The 16,439-nt window shown below is 36.6% G+C and overlaps 1 protein-coding gene across 1 annotated transcript; it reads right to left on the bottom strand.

Annotated features, from left to right (window-relative positions):
- Positions 1 to 1,422: 1,422 nt before the first annotated feature.
- LOC107840020 (trimethylguanosine synthase) lies at positions 1,423 to 15,274 on the bottom strand. The gene is made up of 6 exons (XM_016683718.2): positions 15,043 to 15,274; positions 14,658 to 14,952; positions 4,026 to 4,161; positions 2,277 to 2,368; positions 1,864 to 1,987; positions 1,423 to 1,791 (listed from the first exon to the last, which is right to left on the bottom strand). Exons 1-6 carry the CDS (start codon positions 15,125 to 15,127, stop codon positions 1,705 to 1,707), a joined length of 819 nt encoding a protein of 272 aa, XP_016539204.1. The 5' UTR covers positions 15,128 to 15,274; the 3' UTR covers positions 1,423 to 1,704.
- Positions 15,275 to 16,439: the final 1,165 nt, after the last annotated feature.

The raw sequence follows: 16,439 nt of genomic DNA, 5'->3' as shown, positions 1-16,439 counted from the left end.
ACAGTACATGAGTACAACTGAACTGATCAGTGGCTTCAGCGTTGGAATTTTTCTTGTTGCTGTCACTTGTCAGTCCACAAGGAGCTAAAGTTTTCAAAGTCAGAGATTGAAATTTTACTGGGGTTTCTGTTATATGGAGCCCAAGATACAGTACCAAATTGCCAAATCTCAAATCAGTTCAAGTTTTGGTTCTTTTGACTATATCTGTGTACTTACCAATGATGATATTTTGGTTTAAGAACAGGCCAGTCCTTATGGAGTCATTAACTTCTTGAAATAATGAAAATTTTGTAATAGTGCATTTTTAGGGGATCCGACATGAGTGTCGTAGCAGTTTTGGAGAGTCCATGCAATATGGCTCTTAGCTGCATTAATTTATTCTACATTGAGTGTTAACCTAACCTAGTGTTTGACACCTTGCGGTTTGATTTATTTAAATTTGCGTTGAAAAGTCCCACTTAAGGTGGTAAGATACTCTCTATCAAAGACAAAGTCCGACTTTAGGTGGTAAGATACTCTCTCTCAAAGACACTTTCATTTCCAAGGCTCGAACCCTAAACTCTAGTTACCGGTGAAGCATGCCATCTGCCACAACATTTTTGGCATGTTGCATTAATTCATCATGATTATGCAATGCCATGTGAAATCTATTTGCCCCTCTTAATTCATTGCCATACCTTGGTAGTTCAGCACACACTCTCTCTCGTCTCAAGTACTAAAGCTTCCCCTTCCTATAATAGCCACAAATGCTTAACTATTGCACTTAGCTATCACATTAAATTGTAGAACTACTTACCTTACATTCTCTTCTTTTTCTTCATTAATGTTTTGGAATATTTTCCTAGTAACCTATTCCATCTACTTTATTCTCTCCTAAACTACGGACAGAAAACTACCTCTGCTGAAGTGCTTTTAGTTACATAGTATGGAGATTTTACTCATCTCATCAAATGCTGAAAGAGAAATGGAGCTCCTGGTAGCTCTTTAGTCAAGGCTGCTGCAAATTACATTTTATTAAGTGATACCCAACATTATTGCAACTTGTTTCTGCCAAAACTAATACATCACTTTCCTTCTTTAGTGAGGGGTTATTGGCATTGCAGGCTGCAGTACCTCTGAGTATGAAGTCAGAAAACTAGTTCCTTGGGTGGTCCTAAAGACTTGATGAAAATTACATGTTAACAACCCATACCTAGACATTCATGGACATTTATTGGTTGGTTTAAGATTAATATTAATACACACATCGTTAGATATTTGCAAATGCACAAGTTGAACATCTTACTGGGTGTAAAAAGTCACTCTCAAGTCTCAAACTGATCTATGATATACTACATTTTTTTCTACATAGAAGAATTAACTTTTTGCCAAATATAAAAATTAAGATAATTTTATGGACTTCAATATCATCAAAAATGAAAATTGGATCATGAAAAAGCAAATCTGCAGTTTTGTCTTCATTAATCAGCGAATTTCCATGCAGAAAATCTCTAGTCTCATCTTCATTAATCAGCTCAACAATTTGCACTTGGCCATATACGGTGTTAAACCATCGTAACAGGGACAACTAGAGCTCACTAGTATTCATATGTACATACTGTTCTACTTTTGTTTTCATCGGTACATATGCTTCTATTGACAGACACTTTGATGGATAAAAAGATACATGGAAGTACAAGGAACATTGTTAGACTCCGGTTAGAGTTAGAACATGCTGATGTCTGAGAATGCAATGTCACCAAAATAAGCTGTTATGCTCTTCAACCTTCCATGAAGCATATTCTCTTCAATCTGAACAAGGAAGCCAGCTTTAGTAAAACTGTTAAACAGACAATGCTAGCACAACAAAGAGAATCTGACTACCTCAACTTTCAAGGGTGGAGAAGACAACCAAGAAAGCTCTTCAACTTGCAGTAAGTCAACATTACGAGGCAAGTACATAATGACATTTGGCGCTATGCTTTGAGCAACTTGAAACAACGAATAACTGCACAAAATAATTTAAAGAGTCTCATCAACAAAACACATGCTCATCCTGTTAGACAAAAATAAGATGCAGCTGAACTATATAGATAGAATTACACAAGAGCAGAACATAAGGAATAAAAATATATAGCATTTACATAGTGAAAAATGAAAAAGGAGTAGATATGGCATTTATGAAATAGTCTAACTGATGATGATTGATAGGTTTAAAACATAACACAAGAACTTAATTATCATACAGCAAAATCCTGAGTCCTAGAAACAACTAATTTACCAAATGCAGAACATACCCATTTTTTGGCTTCAGCAAGTCAAGGGTAAAAGATTCCTTTGACCTGTATTCTGGACCGCCCCATGGTGGTGAAAGAAATACTACATTCCCCTAGTAAAGAGATGATAGCAACATTTAGGAAGAGAAACAGCAAAACAAAATTGAGAAAGAATCGCTGGGATTAAGGGGGAGTCCCTCAACAGGGCATTATATTTCTGTTTTCATGAATTTTGTGGACATATAATACTGAAGAAACCTTGCAACGGCCTCATTTTGTGATCCTTGGGAAATCTAAAAACCCCTTAATTTGCTGAGAACATATTGATTGGTGAAGATACAAACACATAATCGATGATCCAATGCAGTTATCCAACCCATCAAGATCTAACAAGCTTTAGTTTCATGCTACTCCCAGCATAAGCGGAACAATAGCATAGTAAGAAGTAAAATCTATCATCCAGTAGTCTAAAATCCGCAAACAGATAAACTTTAAGAAGATGAACTGATGCTCTTTAGTGAAGGTCAGTATTCTGCATTTAGAAGTTTTAGCAGCTACTTACGAAACGGGATATTATCTACCCTTCAAAATCTACGTGAATAAGGCAACTACTATATAAATACAATGTCATATTATTATATGCCACTTAAGGCTGCGCCAGACTTCAGCAATAAATAGCAGATGGTGTCAATACTTCATTGAACTTTAGGCTCCTTCAAGTAACAGAAGTTAACGACCTTTTGCAGAGACAAATCTGGAATCTTAAACCATATATCATAACGTGGAAACAACTATAGATAACTTCACAAGACAAAACACAGTGCTCTGTCATTTATTTCCAAAATCCATGTTGTGCCGAGCACTGCAGAATGGCTTGAGATTTAGCTTTGTCAAAATGGTAAAGGTGTTCCAGAAGACAGTTTGCTAGACATAAAATTTCTTTTTTCAATAATCGAAAAATCCCTGAGGGCCACAGACACACGCTTGAAAACTCGGTGGATAATTGGCCCGCCCCTCTACCCTTCTCCAAATACCAGACTTTTGTCTGCCGCAAGATTTGAATTTTTTGCTAGACATAAATTTCTTTAAATCATTTTGTTTTCTCAAAACTGTAAAACTAGGTGCAAACATAACAAAGCTTTGACATGATGAAATACAATCTAAAATACAAGAAATAAAAAAATTCCTTAATCTGAGCCGTGTTTATCATTTTCGTTAATCAGAGCCAAATTTATACCCAAAAAAACCGTGATTCAACTGCCAACTAGAAATAGCTCTTACTTGGATCTCTAAATCAAGAGTTCCATATCAGTAGTCATCATGTTTATGAAGAATGAACAAAACTGCTTATTGATCTAAATACAAGACCGCCTGAAGCATGAAAACAGACTCACTCGTGTGCATGGTTGAAGGCTTTCACATTTGACAATTCCCAAACTGTAGAATGCAGGTGTCTTATGCTGCTATCAGCTAAATCATGAAACCCATATCCTTCATTTCTAAGATCTTAATTGCCTATTATGATAAAATTGAAGCAGCAAGAACCTCGTATCAAAAGTGAAAAACATTAAAAGGTAAAAGCTGCTTGAGATAAAAGGTTAATCTAACAAAACAAATGCACGATCCACTTATATAAACCAAACTAGCATTGGACAGGATCCAGGTTATAACTTCTATTTACTTCATCTCAATAAAGAATTAACAGCTACTAACAGAGAGGTTATACTCACCTACTATCTATCAATCAAGACAGAGAGAGAGGTAATGCACCTTCAAGGACGGTGCCAGTTGGAAAAAGTCTCCAACAATGAATTCAATATGACCTTCAACACCATATATCTTTGCATTTTCGAAAGCCAATGCAATCTTTCTAGGGTCAATATCAATAGCAATGACGTGATGACACCTATGAACATGATCATGGACATCAGTCTACTGCTACTAATATAGATTGAAACATCAGAAAACCAAATGACATTCTTATTGACAAACAGCAGCAAAATGCAAATTTTATATTCCACACACCATTCTGATAACAATATAGATGAGGCTCTACATACATTTCCACACTCAGTTTATTCCTACAAGTTTGGCATACAAATATTTCATTGCCCTCTCTTCCATTTTAGATGTACAAAATGAGGGTTCTTTGTCTTGATCCAAAGACAAACTAACAACCAAGGCAAAAGAAAAATAGAAAAATAGGCCAGTCTCCACCCCCACCCCTCAGTCGAAAAATTACATTATGTATATGAAGAATTATACGAATCTACAACTTCGACTGCCATGATATAGCTCCCCCTGAAAATGTAAACAAAAATTCAGTAGTAGATTTTCTGTTATCAAGGTCACCCGCCATATCAGCATTTATATAACCCTTTCAAGATTGGATCAGATCCTACAAAACACAAACAATCACCTGAGGCTCCTCTTAGGTACCTCAATATCCATTTAATTGCTTCCCAATGCTTCTTTCCTGGATTTTCAAGAAACATGCTGACAATACCAACTGCGAGAGCAATACCAAGTCTGGTACACAACATTGCATACATTAAACTTCCGACAACAAAGGAATATGGAACTTTAGCGAAGCTCTCCTTTGTTGTGGGACACATTTTCCTGCTCAACTTCATATGACCAGCAACGAGTGTGTTAACAATCTTAGCATTCTTCATGTTGAAGCGCTCCAGTACACGTTCAATGTACTTCTCCTGTGAAAAGTAAAGCTTCCTTTCATCTCTGAGACGAGTAATCCCCATGCCCAAAATCTACTTAGCATGACCCAAGTCTTTCATAGCAAAAGACTTGCATAATTGTTTCTTCAACTCATTAATTCTGGAAGCATTCTTGCCCACAATCAATATATCATCCACATACAGCAAGAGGATGATAAAATCATCATCAGAAAAATTTTGTGCAAATACACAGTGATCTGACGAAGTCTTCTTGTAGTCTTGCTCCCTCATGACAGATTCAAACTTCTTATACCACTGTCTATGAGCTTGTTTCAGGCCATAGAGACTCTTCTTAAGTTTGCACACACAATTTTCTTTACCTTTTACCTTGAATCCCTCAAGTTGTTCCATATAAATCTCCTCTTCGAGGTCACGGTGAAGAAAAGCTGTCTTCACATCCATCTGCTCAATCTCTAAACCAAGACTAGCAGCCAAACCAAGAACTGTGCGAATAGAGGTCATTTTAACGACGGGAGAAAATATTTAGTCAAAGTCAATACCCTTTCTTTAACCAAATCCTTTGACAACCAATCTAGCTTTGTATTTGGGCTTCAAGCTGTGTTCTTCAAATTTTACTTTGAACACCCATTTATTCTTCAAAGCTCTCATGCCCTTCCTTAATTTCACCAACTCATAAGTATGGTCCTCATGCAGAGATTTCACTCATCTTGCATGGCTTCAATCCATTGATCCTTATGTTCATCTTCCATGGCCTTCTCATAACATTCAGGTTCTCCCCCGTCAGTGAGTAACACATACTCATTAGGAGAATAATGAGAAGAAGGAATACACTGTCTTGTAGACCTTAGTGGAGCATTTGACTCATCCACAGCTTCTTGAACTGGAGCATCATCAACAGCAACATTGTTGTCATTATCAACATAATCATATTGATTTTGAACATGATTCTGGACGTCACCATGATTATCTAGCCGACCAACATCATGCACACTTGTACGAGGAAATTGATCAAGACTAACCACACCATCAGAACTTGAAGATTCTGGCTTCTTCGTTTTGTCAATATCTTCAATGGTTTGATTTTCCATGAAGACAATATCACAACTTCTTACAAGCTTCTTCTCAACTGGATCATATAGCCTGTAACCAAACTCATCAAGGCCATAACCAATAAAGATGCACTGCCTTGTCTTGGCAACTTTGACCTCTCATCTTTGGGCACATGTACAAAAGCTTTACAACCAAATGGTCATAGAAAACATTTTTTCCATACCAAACTTTATTTGGTACATCACTTTGCAAAGCAACAGCAAGAGATAGATTAATAACATGTGCAGCGGTCAATAAAGCCTCACCCCAAAAGGAGTTCGGCAACTTTGCTTCAGAAAGCAAACATCTGACTCTTTCCATCAAGGTACTGTCCATCCTTTCTGCCAAACCGTTAAGTTGAGGCGCCTTAGGAGGAGTTTTCTGGTGTCTGATGCCTTGCTGCTTGCAGTATTCGTCAAACGGTCCACAATATTCACCACCATTATCAGTACAAATACACTTCAGCTTCTTCCATGTTTCTCTTTCAACGGAAGCCTGAAATTGCTTAAAGACACCCAACAATTGGTCTTTAGTCTTCAAGACATAGACCCAAAGTTTTCTTGAGCAATTATCAATAAAAGTGACAAAGTAAAATGCACCACCCAAAGTCCTTGTCTTCATAGGACCACATAAATCTGAATGCACCAGCTCAAGCAACTCAGTCTTTCTTGAAGGAGGATGAGATTTGAAGGAAACTCTATTTTGTTTTTCGGCCAAACAGTGCTCACATTTTTCTAATTTTGCACTTTCAAAATCTGATAGTAATTTCTTCTTGGCCAGAACATCAAGTCTTTTCTCGCTAATGTGGCTAAACCTCTTGTGCCATAATGTTGAAGAGCTAGCGCTTTCAACTGCATTCACCATGTTAGCACAAGTAGAAGCCGTAGTCCAGTATAAACCACGACATTTGTCTCCACGAGCCACAACCAAAGAACCCTTAATGAGTTTCCATTTTCCACCACCATTGGTACTAACATATCCCTCATCATCCAGCACACCAACAGAAATCAAGTGTAAGCGAACATCGAGTGCATGTTTTACATTGTTTAAAACAAGTTTAAATCGAGTACTAGTTTCCAAACAAATTGTACCAATACCAACCACATTAGAAACAGTCTCATTTCCCATACTCAAGGTTCTAAAGTCACCTGGAGTATACGATGAGAAAAAATCCTTCCTTGATGTCACATGAGATGCGGCACCCGAATCCACAACCCAGCTTGACTCATCACAAGCAACATTTATTAGATTTGCATCAAGGACAGTAACAAGATCTTCGGTGGTAACAGTGGCTACGCAATTTTCATTGCCGTCTTCTTTCTTTTCCTCCTTCAACTTTCGGCAAAATTTTTTTGTGTGCCCTTTTAAACCACAATGATAGCACTCAATATCTTTAAATTTTCCTCTGAATTTGCTTCTATGGTGTTCTCCATTTTGAGCACCACGATTCTTGCTTCTCCCCCTAGCGCCAGTCACTAGGACATTAGACGAAGAGGATCCTTGAGACTTTTGTCTCATCTCTTCATTAAGAACGTTGCTCTTGGCAAAATCCATAGAGATCACACCATCGGGAGCAGAATTTGATAAAGTAGTTTTAAATGTTTCCCACGAGTCTGGTAGGGAACCAAGTAGAAGCAAGCCTTGAATTTCTTCATCAAACTTAATGCCCATAGCAAATAACTAGTTCATAATACCCTGAAAGTTATTCAGGTGATCTGTCATCGAAGAACCATCATGGTATTTTAACCCCACAATTTGTTTTATCAAGAACATCTTGTTATTTCCAGTTTTTTGAGCTTACAAACTTTCAAGATGCTCCCATAGGGACCGAGCATGTGTCTCCCCAGAAATATGGTTCAACACATTATCGTCAACCCACTGCCTAATAAAACCGCAAACCTATCTATGCAACAGGTTCCACTCTTCATCGATTTTATTTTCAGGTTTTATAGTGTCAAAGACCGGCTAGTAAAAATTCTTGACACAAAGCAGATCTTCCATTTTTTCCTTCCAAATGGCATAATTAACGTCATTTAAGGTAACCATTCTACTTGTGTTAGCTTCTATTGTTTACCAAAAAATACAGATATTGCAAACCGTGGGCTCTGATACCAGTTTGTTGGGTAAATGCGGAATAACAATAAAAGTATTTGTGGCAAAATAATAGGGAAAGTAAAAGAAAATAATGACACCAAAGAAAATAATGACACCAAGAATTTTACGTGGAAACCCTTTAAATAAGGAAAAAACCACGAACCAAGAATAGCAACTAATATTACTACTATGCAACAAGTTCCACTCTTCATCGATTTTATTTTCAGGTTTTATAGTGTCAAAGACCGGCTGATAAAAATTCTTGACATAAAGCAGATCTTCCATTTTTCCCTTTCAAATGGCATAATTAACGCCAGTTAAGGTAACCGTTCTACTTGTGTTGGCTTCCATTGTTTACCAAAAAATACAAATATTGCAACCCGTGGGCTCTGGTACCAGTTTGTTGGGTAAATGCGGAATAACAATAAAAGTATTTGTGGCAAAATAAAAGGGAAAGTAAATGAAAATAATGACACCAAGAATTTTACGTGGAACCCTTCTAAATAAGGAAAAAACCACGGACCAAGAATAGCAACTAATATTACTATAGTAAAGAATTTTTACACCATAGTCACAATTACAATACTCAAAGTGACTACTAAACACTCAAAAAAAATAACCCTCTTTTGACTCTCACCTTACTAAAATATCACTCACTCTAATTTTTCCTTCACAGTCTATAGAATACCTCAATGCTCTCTAATTGTTTTCTCTCTGTTTTGGTGTACATCAAATGAGCTGAAAACTCTCCTATTTATAGCAAAAAAGAAGAGTACACATGTCATTGATAACATAATAAGGACTTGTAATGTCAAATATTGCAACAGATTGGTTAATATGCTGCCAACCTTTGAAAAACAATAGCCATGCAGATTTTTCTCTTCTGCCAATTTTGACAAAATGATGGCAGAAATGTTTAAATTGTTAGCCAATGGAAAACTCCATTATTTAGGGTAGGACCCCACAAATCTCCCCCTCCAGTCCCATTCATCTGAAGGAGGTATCCTCGTTTTTCTCAGAGAGAGCTCATGCCAACAAGCTCTTTGCACAATTCAAACTTGTCTTTCGGCACCACCTTTGTCAGCATATCAGCAGGATTTTCACTCGTGTGAATCTTCTTAACATAGAATGATTCATTCTCCACTTGTTCACGGATCCAATGGTACCTCACATCAATGTGTTTTGTTCTTGCATGGTACATGGAGTTCTTGCTCAAGTCTATTGCACTTTGACTGTCATAATAACATACTCCATTTGCTAACAATTCAAACATTTTTGCCATCATTTTGTCAAAATTGGCAAAAGAGAAAAATCTGCATGGCTGTTGTTTTTCAAAGGTTGGCAGCAACATATCAACCAATCTGTTGCAATATTTGACATTGCAAGTTCTTATTATGTCATCAATGACATATGTGTACCCTTCTTTTTTTCTATAAATAGGAGAGCTTTCAACTCATTTAATGTACACCAAAACAGAGAGATTCCATAGATTGTGATAAAAATAGTCTGTGAAGAAAAAATTAGAGTGAGTGATATTTTATTAAGGTGGGAGTCAAAGAAGGTTATTTCTTTTGAGTGTGTAGCAGTCCCTTTGAGTATTGTAATTGTGACTACGGTGTAAAAATTCTTTACTATAGTAATATCAGTTGCTACTCTTGGTCCGTGGTTTTTCCCTTATTTAGAAAGGTTTTCACGTAAAATTCTTGATGTCATTATTTTCATTTATTTTTCCTATTATTTTGACAAATACTTTTGTTGCTATTCCGCGTTTACCCAACAAACTGGTATCAAAGCCACCGTTTGCAATATCTATATTTTGTGGTAAACAATGAAAGCCAACACAAGTAGAATGGTTACTTTAAATGGCGTTAATTATGTCATTTGGAAAGGAAAAATGAAAAATCTGCTCTATGTCAAGAATATATATCAGCCGGTCTTTGACACTATAAAACCTGAAAATAAAATCGATGAAGAGTGAAACCTGTTGCACAGACATGTTTGCGGTTTTATCATGCAGTAGATTGACGATAATGTGTTGAACCAAATTTCTGGAGAGACACATGCTCGGTCCCTATGGGAGCATCTTGAAAGTTTGTATGCTCGAAAGACTGAAAATAATAAAATGTTCTTGATAAAACAAATGTTGGGGTTAAAATACCATGATGGTTCTCCGATGACAGATCACCTGAATAACTTTCAGGGGATTATGAACTAGTTATTTACTATGGGCATTAAGTTTGATGAAGAAATTCAAGGCTTGCTTCTACTTGGTTCCCTACCAGACTCTTGGGAAGCATTTAGAACTTCATTATCAAATTCTACTCCCGATGGCGTGATCTCTATGGATTTTTCCAAGAGCAGCGTTCTTAATGAAGAGATGAGACGAAAGTCTCAAGGTTCCTCTTCGTCTGATGTCTTGGTGACTGGCGCTAGGGGGAGAAGCAAGAATCGCGGTGCTCAAAATGGAGAACACCATAGAAGAAAATTCAGAGGCAAATTTAAAGATACTGAGTGCCATCATTGTGGATTAAAAGGGCACACAAAGAAATTTTGTCGAAAGTTGAAGAAGGAGAAAAGAGACAAGGAGGAAAAGAAAGAAGACGACAATGAAAATTGCGTAGCCACCCTTACCACCGAGGATCTTGTTACTTTCCTTGGTGCAAATCTAATAAATGTTGCTCGTGATGAGTCAAGCTGGGTTGTGGATTCTGGTGCCGCATCTCATGTGACATCAAGGAAGGATTTTTTCTCATCTTATACTCCAGGTGACTTTGGAACCTTGAGTATGGGCAATGAGACTGTTTCTAAGGTGGTTGGCACCGGTACAATTTGTTTGGAAACTAGTACTGGATCTAAACTAGTTTTAAACAATGTAAAACATGCACTCGATGTTCGCTTACACTTGATTTCTGTTGGTGTGCTGGATGATGAGGGATATGTTAGTACCAATAGTGGTGGAAAATGGAAACTCATTAAGGGTTCTTTGGTTGTGGCTCGTGGAGACAAACGTCGTGGTCTATTCTGGACTACGGTTTCTACTTGTGCTAACATGGTGAATGCAGTTGAAAGCACTAGCTCTTCAACATTATGGCACAAGAGGCTTAGCCACATTAGCAAGAAAGGACTTAATGTTCTGGCAAAGAAGAAATTAATGTCAAATTTTGAAAGTGCAAAATTAGAAAAATGTGAGCGCTGGCTGGCTGGAAAACAAAACAGAGTTTCTTTCAAATCTCATCCTCCTTCAAAAAAAACAGAGTTGCTTGAGCCGGTGCATTCAAATTTATGTGGTCCAATGAAGACAAGGACTGTGGGTGGTGCACTTTACTTTGTCACTTTTATTGATGATTGCTTAAGGAAACTTTGGGTCTATGTCTTGAAGACGAAAAAGTGTTAGGTGTCTTTAAGCAGTTTCAGGCTTCCGTTGAAAGAGAAACAAGGAAGAAGTTGAAGTGTATTCGTACTGATAACGGGGGTGAATATTGTGGACCGTTTGACGAATACTGCAAGCAACAAGGTATCAGACACCAGAAGACTCCTCCTAAAACTCCCCAACTTAATGGTTTGGCGGAAAGAATGAACAGCACCTTGATGGAGTTAGATGTTTGCTTTCTGAAGTAAAGTTGCCAAACTCCTTTTGGGGTGAGGCTTTATTGACCGTTGCACATGTTATTATAACCTATCTCCTGTTGTTGCTTTGCAAAGTGATGTACCAAATAAAGTTTGGTATGGGAAAGATGTTTCCTATGACCATTTGAAAGTATTTGGTTGCAAAGCTTTTGTACATGTGCTCAAATATGAGAGGTCAAAGTTAGATGCAAAGACAAGGCAGTGCATCTTCATTGGTTATGGCCTTGATGAGTTTGGTTACAGGCTATATGATCCAGTTGAGAATAAGCTTGTAAGAAGTCGTGATATTGTCTTGATGTAGAATCAAACCATTGAAGATATTGACAAAGCGGAGAAGCCAGAATCTTCAAGTTCTGATAGTGAGGTTAGTCTTAATCAATTTTCTCATACAAGTGTGCATGATGTTGGTGGGCTAGATAATCATCGTGACGCCCAGAATCATGTTCAAAATCAACATGCTGATGTTCATAATGACAACGATGTTGCTGTTGATGATGCTCCAGTTGAAGAAGTTGTGGATGAGTCAAATGCCCCACTAAGAAGGTCTACAAGACAGCGTATTCCTTCTTCTCATTATCCTCCTAATGAGTATGTGTTACTCACTGATGGGGGAGAACCTGAATGTTATGAAGAGGTCATGGAAGATAAACATAAGGATCAATGGATTGAAGCCATGCAAGATGAGATGAAATCTCTACATGAGAACCACACTTATGAGTTGGTGAAATTGCCTAAGGGCATAAGAGCTTTGAAGAATAAGTGGGTGTTCAAAGTAAAATTCAAGGAACACAGCTTGAAACCCAGATACAAAGCCAGATTGGTTGTCAAAGGATTTGGTCAAAGAAAGGGTATCGACTTTGACGAAATATTTTCTCCTGTTGTCAAAATGACCTCCATCCATACAGTTCTTGGTTTGGCTGCTAGTCTTAATTTAGAGATTGAACAGATGGATGTGAAGACAACTTTTCTTCACGGTGACCTCGAAGAGGAGATTTATATGGAACAACCTAAGGGCTTCAAGGAAGAGTCTTTATGGCTTGAAGTAGGCTCCCAGACAGTGGTATAAGAAGTTTGAATCTGTCATGGGGGAGCAAGGTTACAAGAAGACTTCTTCAAATCATTGTGTATTTGCACAAAGTTTATCTAATGATGATTGTATCATCCTCTTGCTATATGTGGATGATATGTTGATTGTGGGTAAGAATGCTTACAGGATTGACGAATTGAAGAAACTGTTATGCAAGTTTTTTGCTATGAAAGACTTGGGTCATGCTAAACAGATATTGGGCATGAGGATTACTCGTCTCAGAGATGAAAAGAAGCTTTACTTGTAGCAGGAGAAGTACATTGAACGTGTACTGGAGCGCTTCAATATGAAGAATGCTAAGGTTGTTAACACACCCCGTGCTGGTCATATGAAATTGAGCAGGAAAATGTATCCTACAACGAAGGATGAAAAAAAGAGCATTGCTAAAGTTCCATATTCCTCCATTGTCGGAAGTTTAATGTATGCAATGGTGTGTACCAGACCCGATATTGCTCACGCAGTTGGTGTTGTCAGCAGATTTCTTGAAAATCTAGGAAAGGTGCACTGGGAAGCAGTCAAATGGATACTGAGGTACCTAAGAGGAACCTTAGGTGATTGTTTGTGTTTTGGAGTATCTAATCCAATCTTGAAAGGTTATACAAATGTTGATATGGCGGGTGACCTTGATAACAGAAAATTTACTACTGGATTTTTGTTTACATTTTCAAGAGGAGCTATATCATGGCAGTCGAAGTTGCAGAAGTGCATCGCACTATCTACAACTGAAGCTGAATATATTGCGGCTACAGAAGCTGGCAAGGAAATGATATGGCTCAGGCGATTCCTTCAAGAACTTGGATTACAGCAAATGGAGCATATTATCTATTGTGACAGTCAAAGTGCAATAGACTTGAGCAAGAACTCCATGTACCATGCAAGAACAAAACACATTGATGTGAGGTACCATTGGATCCGTGAACAAGTGGAGGATGAATCATTCTATGTTAAGAAAGAGTGAAAATCCTGCGTATATGCTAACAAAGGTGGTGTCAAAAGACAAGTTCGAATTGTGCAAAGAATTTGTTGGCATGAGCTCTCTCTAAGAAGAACGAGGATACCTCCTTTAGATGAATGGGACTGGAGGAGGAGATTTGTGAGGTCCAGCCCCAAATAATAGTTTTCCATTGGCTAATAATTCAAACATTTCTGCCATCATTTTGTCAAAATTGGGAGAAGAGAAAAATCTGCATAACTATTGTTTTTCAAAGGTTGGCAGCATATCAACCAATCTGTTGCAATATTTGATATTGCAAGTTCTTATTATGTCATCAATGATATATGTATACTCTTCTTTTTCTGCTATAGAGAGAAAAACAATTAGAGAGCATTGAGGTATTCTATAGATTGTGATAAAAAATAGTCTGTGAAGAAAATATTGCAAGTTCTTATTATGTCATCAATGATATATGTATACTCTTCTTTTTCTGCTATAGAGAGAAAAACAATTAGAGAGCATTGAGGTATTCTATAGATTGTGATAAAAAATAGTCTGTGAAGAAAAAATTAGAGTGAGTGATATTTTAGTAAGGTGTAGTCAGAAGAGGGTTATTTCTTTTTAGTGTGTAGTAGTATTGTAATAGTGACTATGGTGTAAAAATTCTTTATGATAGTAATATAAGTTGCTACTATTGTCCCGTGGTTTTCAAGGTATTCCACGTAAAATCCTTGGTGTCATTATTTTCATTTATTTTACCTATTATTTTGCCACAAATACTTTTGTTGTTATTCCGCGTTTACCCAACAGTACAAAGGTCAAAAATTTCTTGTTTTGCCTCTAGGTCAGGGAGTCAAACAAGAAAGAGTACATACATAGTTGCAAATTGGATAGCATTGCCACCAACTCCAGCAAAACCATCAATGACAACACCGCCACCACAACGGAGGGCATGCCTGACGGCAATCTGCTCAGGCGTAACGGAAAACCAACCTTCTTCATCCATCTTAATGCCTTGGTCATATCTCCAAAAAAGATCATATCTTTGGAACCAATACTTCTTCACAAGTGGACTAACCCCTTCCTCCTCCTCTTCTTCTTCTTCTTCTTCTTTATCTTCGTTAACAACTACCATTGCCTTTTTGTTTCTCCTTTTTGATTTCAATTTAACTGAGGAACAAACAAAGATTCTCAAGAAATTACAAAATGGATTAAGAAAATTGAGCAATTTCAAGATTGTGAGCAGAAGGGTGTACATACCTATTTTCTTGAAAAACTTTGGTTTTCGTTTTCCAGGAGAATAACGGCGTTTGCGCAGCAGTGCTGCAACTTCATTGCTCAGCATTTCTCCTACTAACTATCATACACTGATTGAAATTTAAGCGGGGTGAAAATTTTGGCAACTTCTTCCAGAAGTAGATGAGTGCAAAAATGAAAAAGAAGAGAACTGTTGGGCTTCTTTGGAAAATTTCAATGAGAAAATTAACTATATAAACTTATTAGATTGGGTATTACAATTCATAGCAAAATTTTTAATTTTATGTTTTCAAGTTATAATAATTTTTATTTAAAATTTAATATTTATAAATTTTTTAGAAAAAAATTAAAATATTTCATAAGTGGTTAAAAGTTATTTTTAACTTAAAAGTACTTAAATAAGTTAATTCAAACGGGCTTATAGGGAAAGTTTGATCATGAAAATTAAAACAAAAAAAACATTCTATTAAGAATTTTTTAAGTTGGAGTTATGTTTGATCACAATATTTAAAGTTAGTATTTACAATTTAAATATATTTAAAAAAAACATAAAATATGATTGAGCATGTAATATAATTTAAATGGAGTTATTTTATGGAAAAAAACTTTAGAATTTTTTTTTAAAACTAATTAAAAAGTGAAAAAAAATGAAATCAAAACAAGTGAAAACGTCTTTTTTGGTGTTTTTTGTTTTTCAAAATTTTAAATACAATTTCAAGTTGTATTTTTATGGCCAAACAAGAAATTCAGAATAAAATGAAAGAAGACCATGGCCAAATGGATCCTTAATGAAACTTCAGTGTAAATTAATTGAATTTCACAAAATATAAACAACAACATACTCTGTGAAATCTCATAAAATGGAGTCTGAAGAGAGTAACACTAGACCTTACACTTCCTTCTGAAGGTAGAAAGATCATTTCAAAAAGGCCCTTGATTCAAGTGAAGCAAATTACAATAGTAATCAAAAGAAATAACAATGGTGAAGAGAAACACGAGAACTAATAGCAAAGCAGTGCAGAGAATATATATAAAGAGTTGTAACACCAATATACCACAAGCCAAAGACTACAAGAATATGCTACTGCTATTATTACATGCTTTGTGCTCTAAACTACCACCAGACAAAAAATTACTAGAATAGTCTAATGGTAGAACAATATATAACTACTTACTAACCTTCTACCCTTATTCGCAACTTTCAATACCTCTTATCTTAGGTCATGCCCTCGATAAGCTAAAAATACACCATGTTCTGCTAACCAGCTCTCCCCAATATTTCATCAGCCTAACTTTATCTCTCTTCGTCCCCACTATATTCAATCACTCACACCTTGTCACGAGTGCATCCACATATCTCCCTGCCAAATGACTAAACTATCTCATTCTTCTTTTTCTCA

Source organism: Capsicum annuum, chromosome 8 (assembly GCF_002878395.1).
Source record: "Capsicum annuum cultivar UCD-10X-F1 chromosome 8, UCD10Xv1.1, whole genome shotgun sequence".
Taxonomy (NCBI): Eukaryota; Viridiplantae; Streptophyta; class Magnoliopsida; order Solanales; family Solanaceae; genus Capsicum; species Capsicum annuum.
The sequence above is the reverse complement of the archived record's forward strand: the minus strand, read 5'-3'. Positions and strand labels throughout refer to the sequence as shown.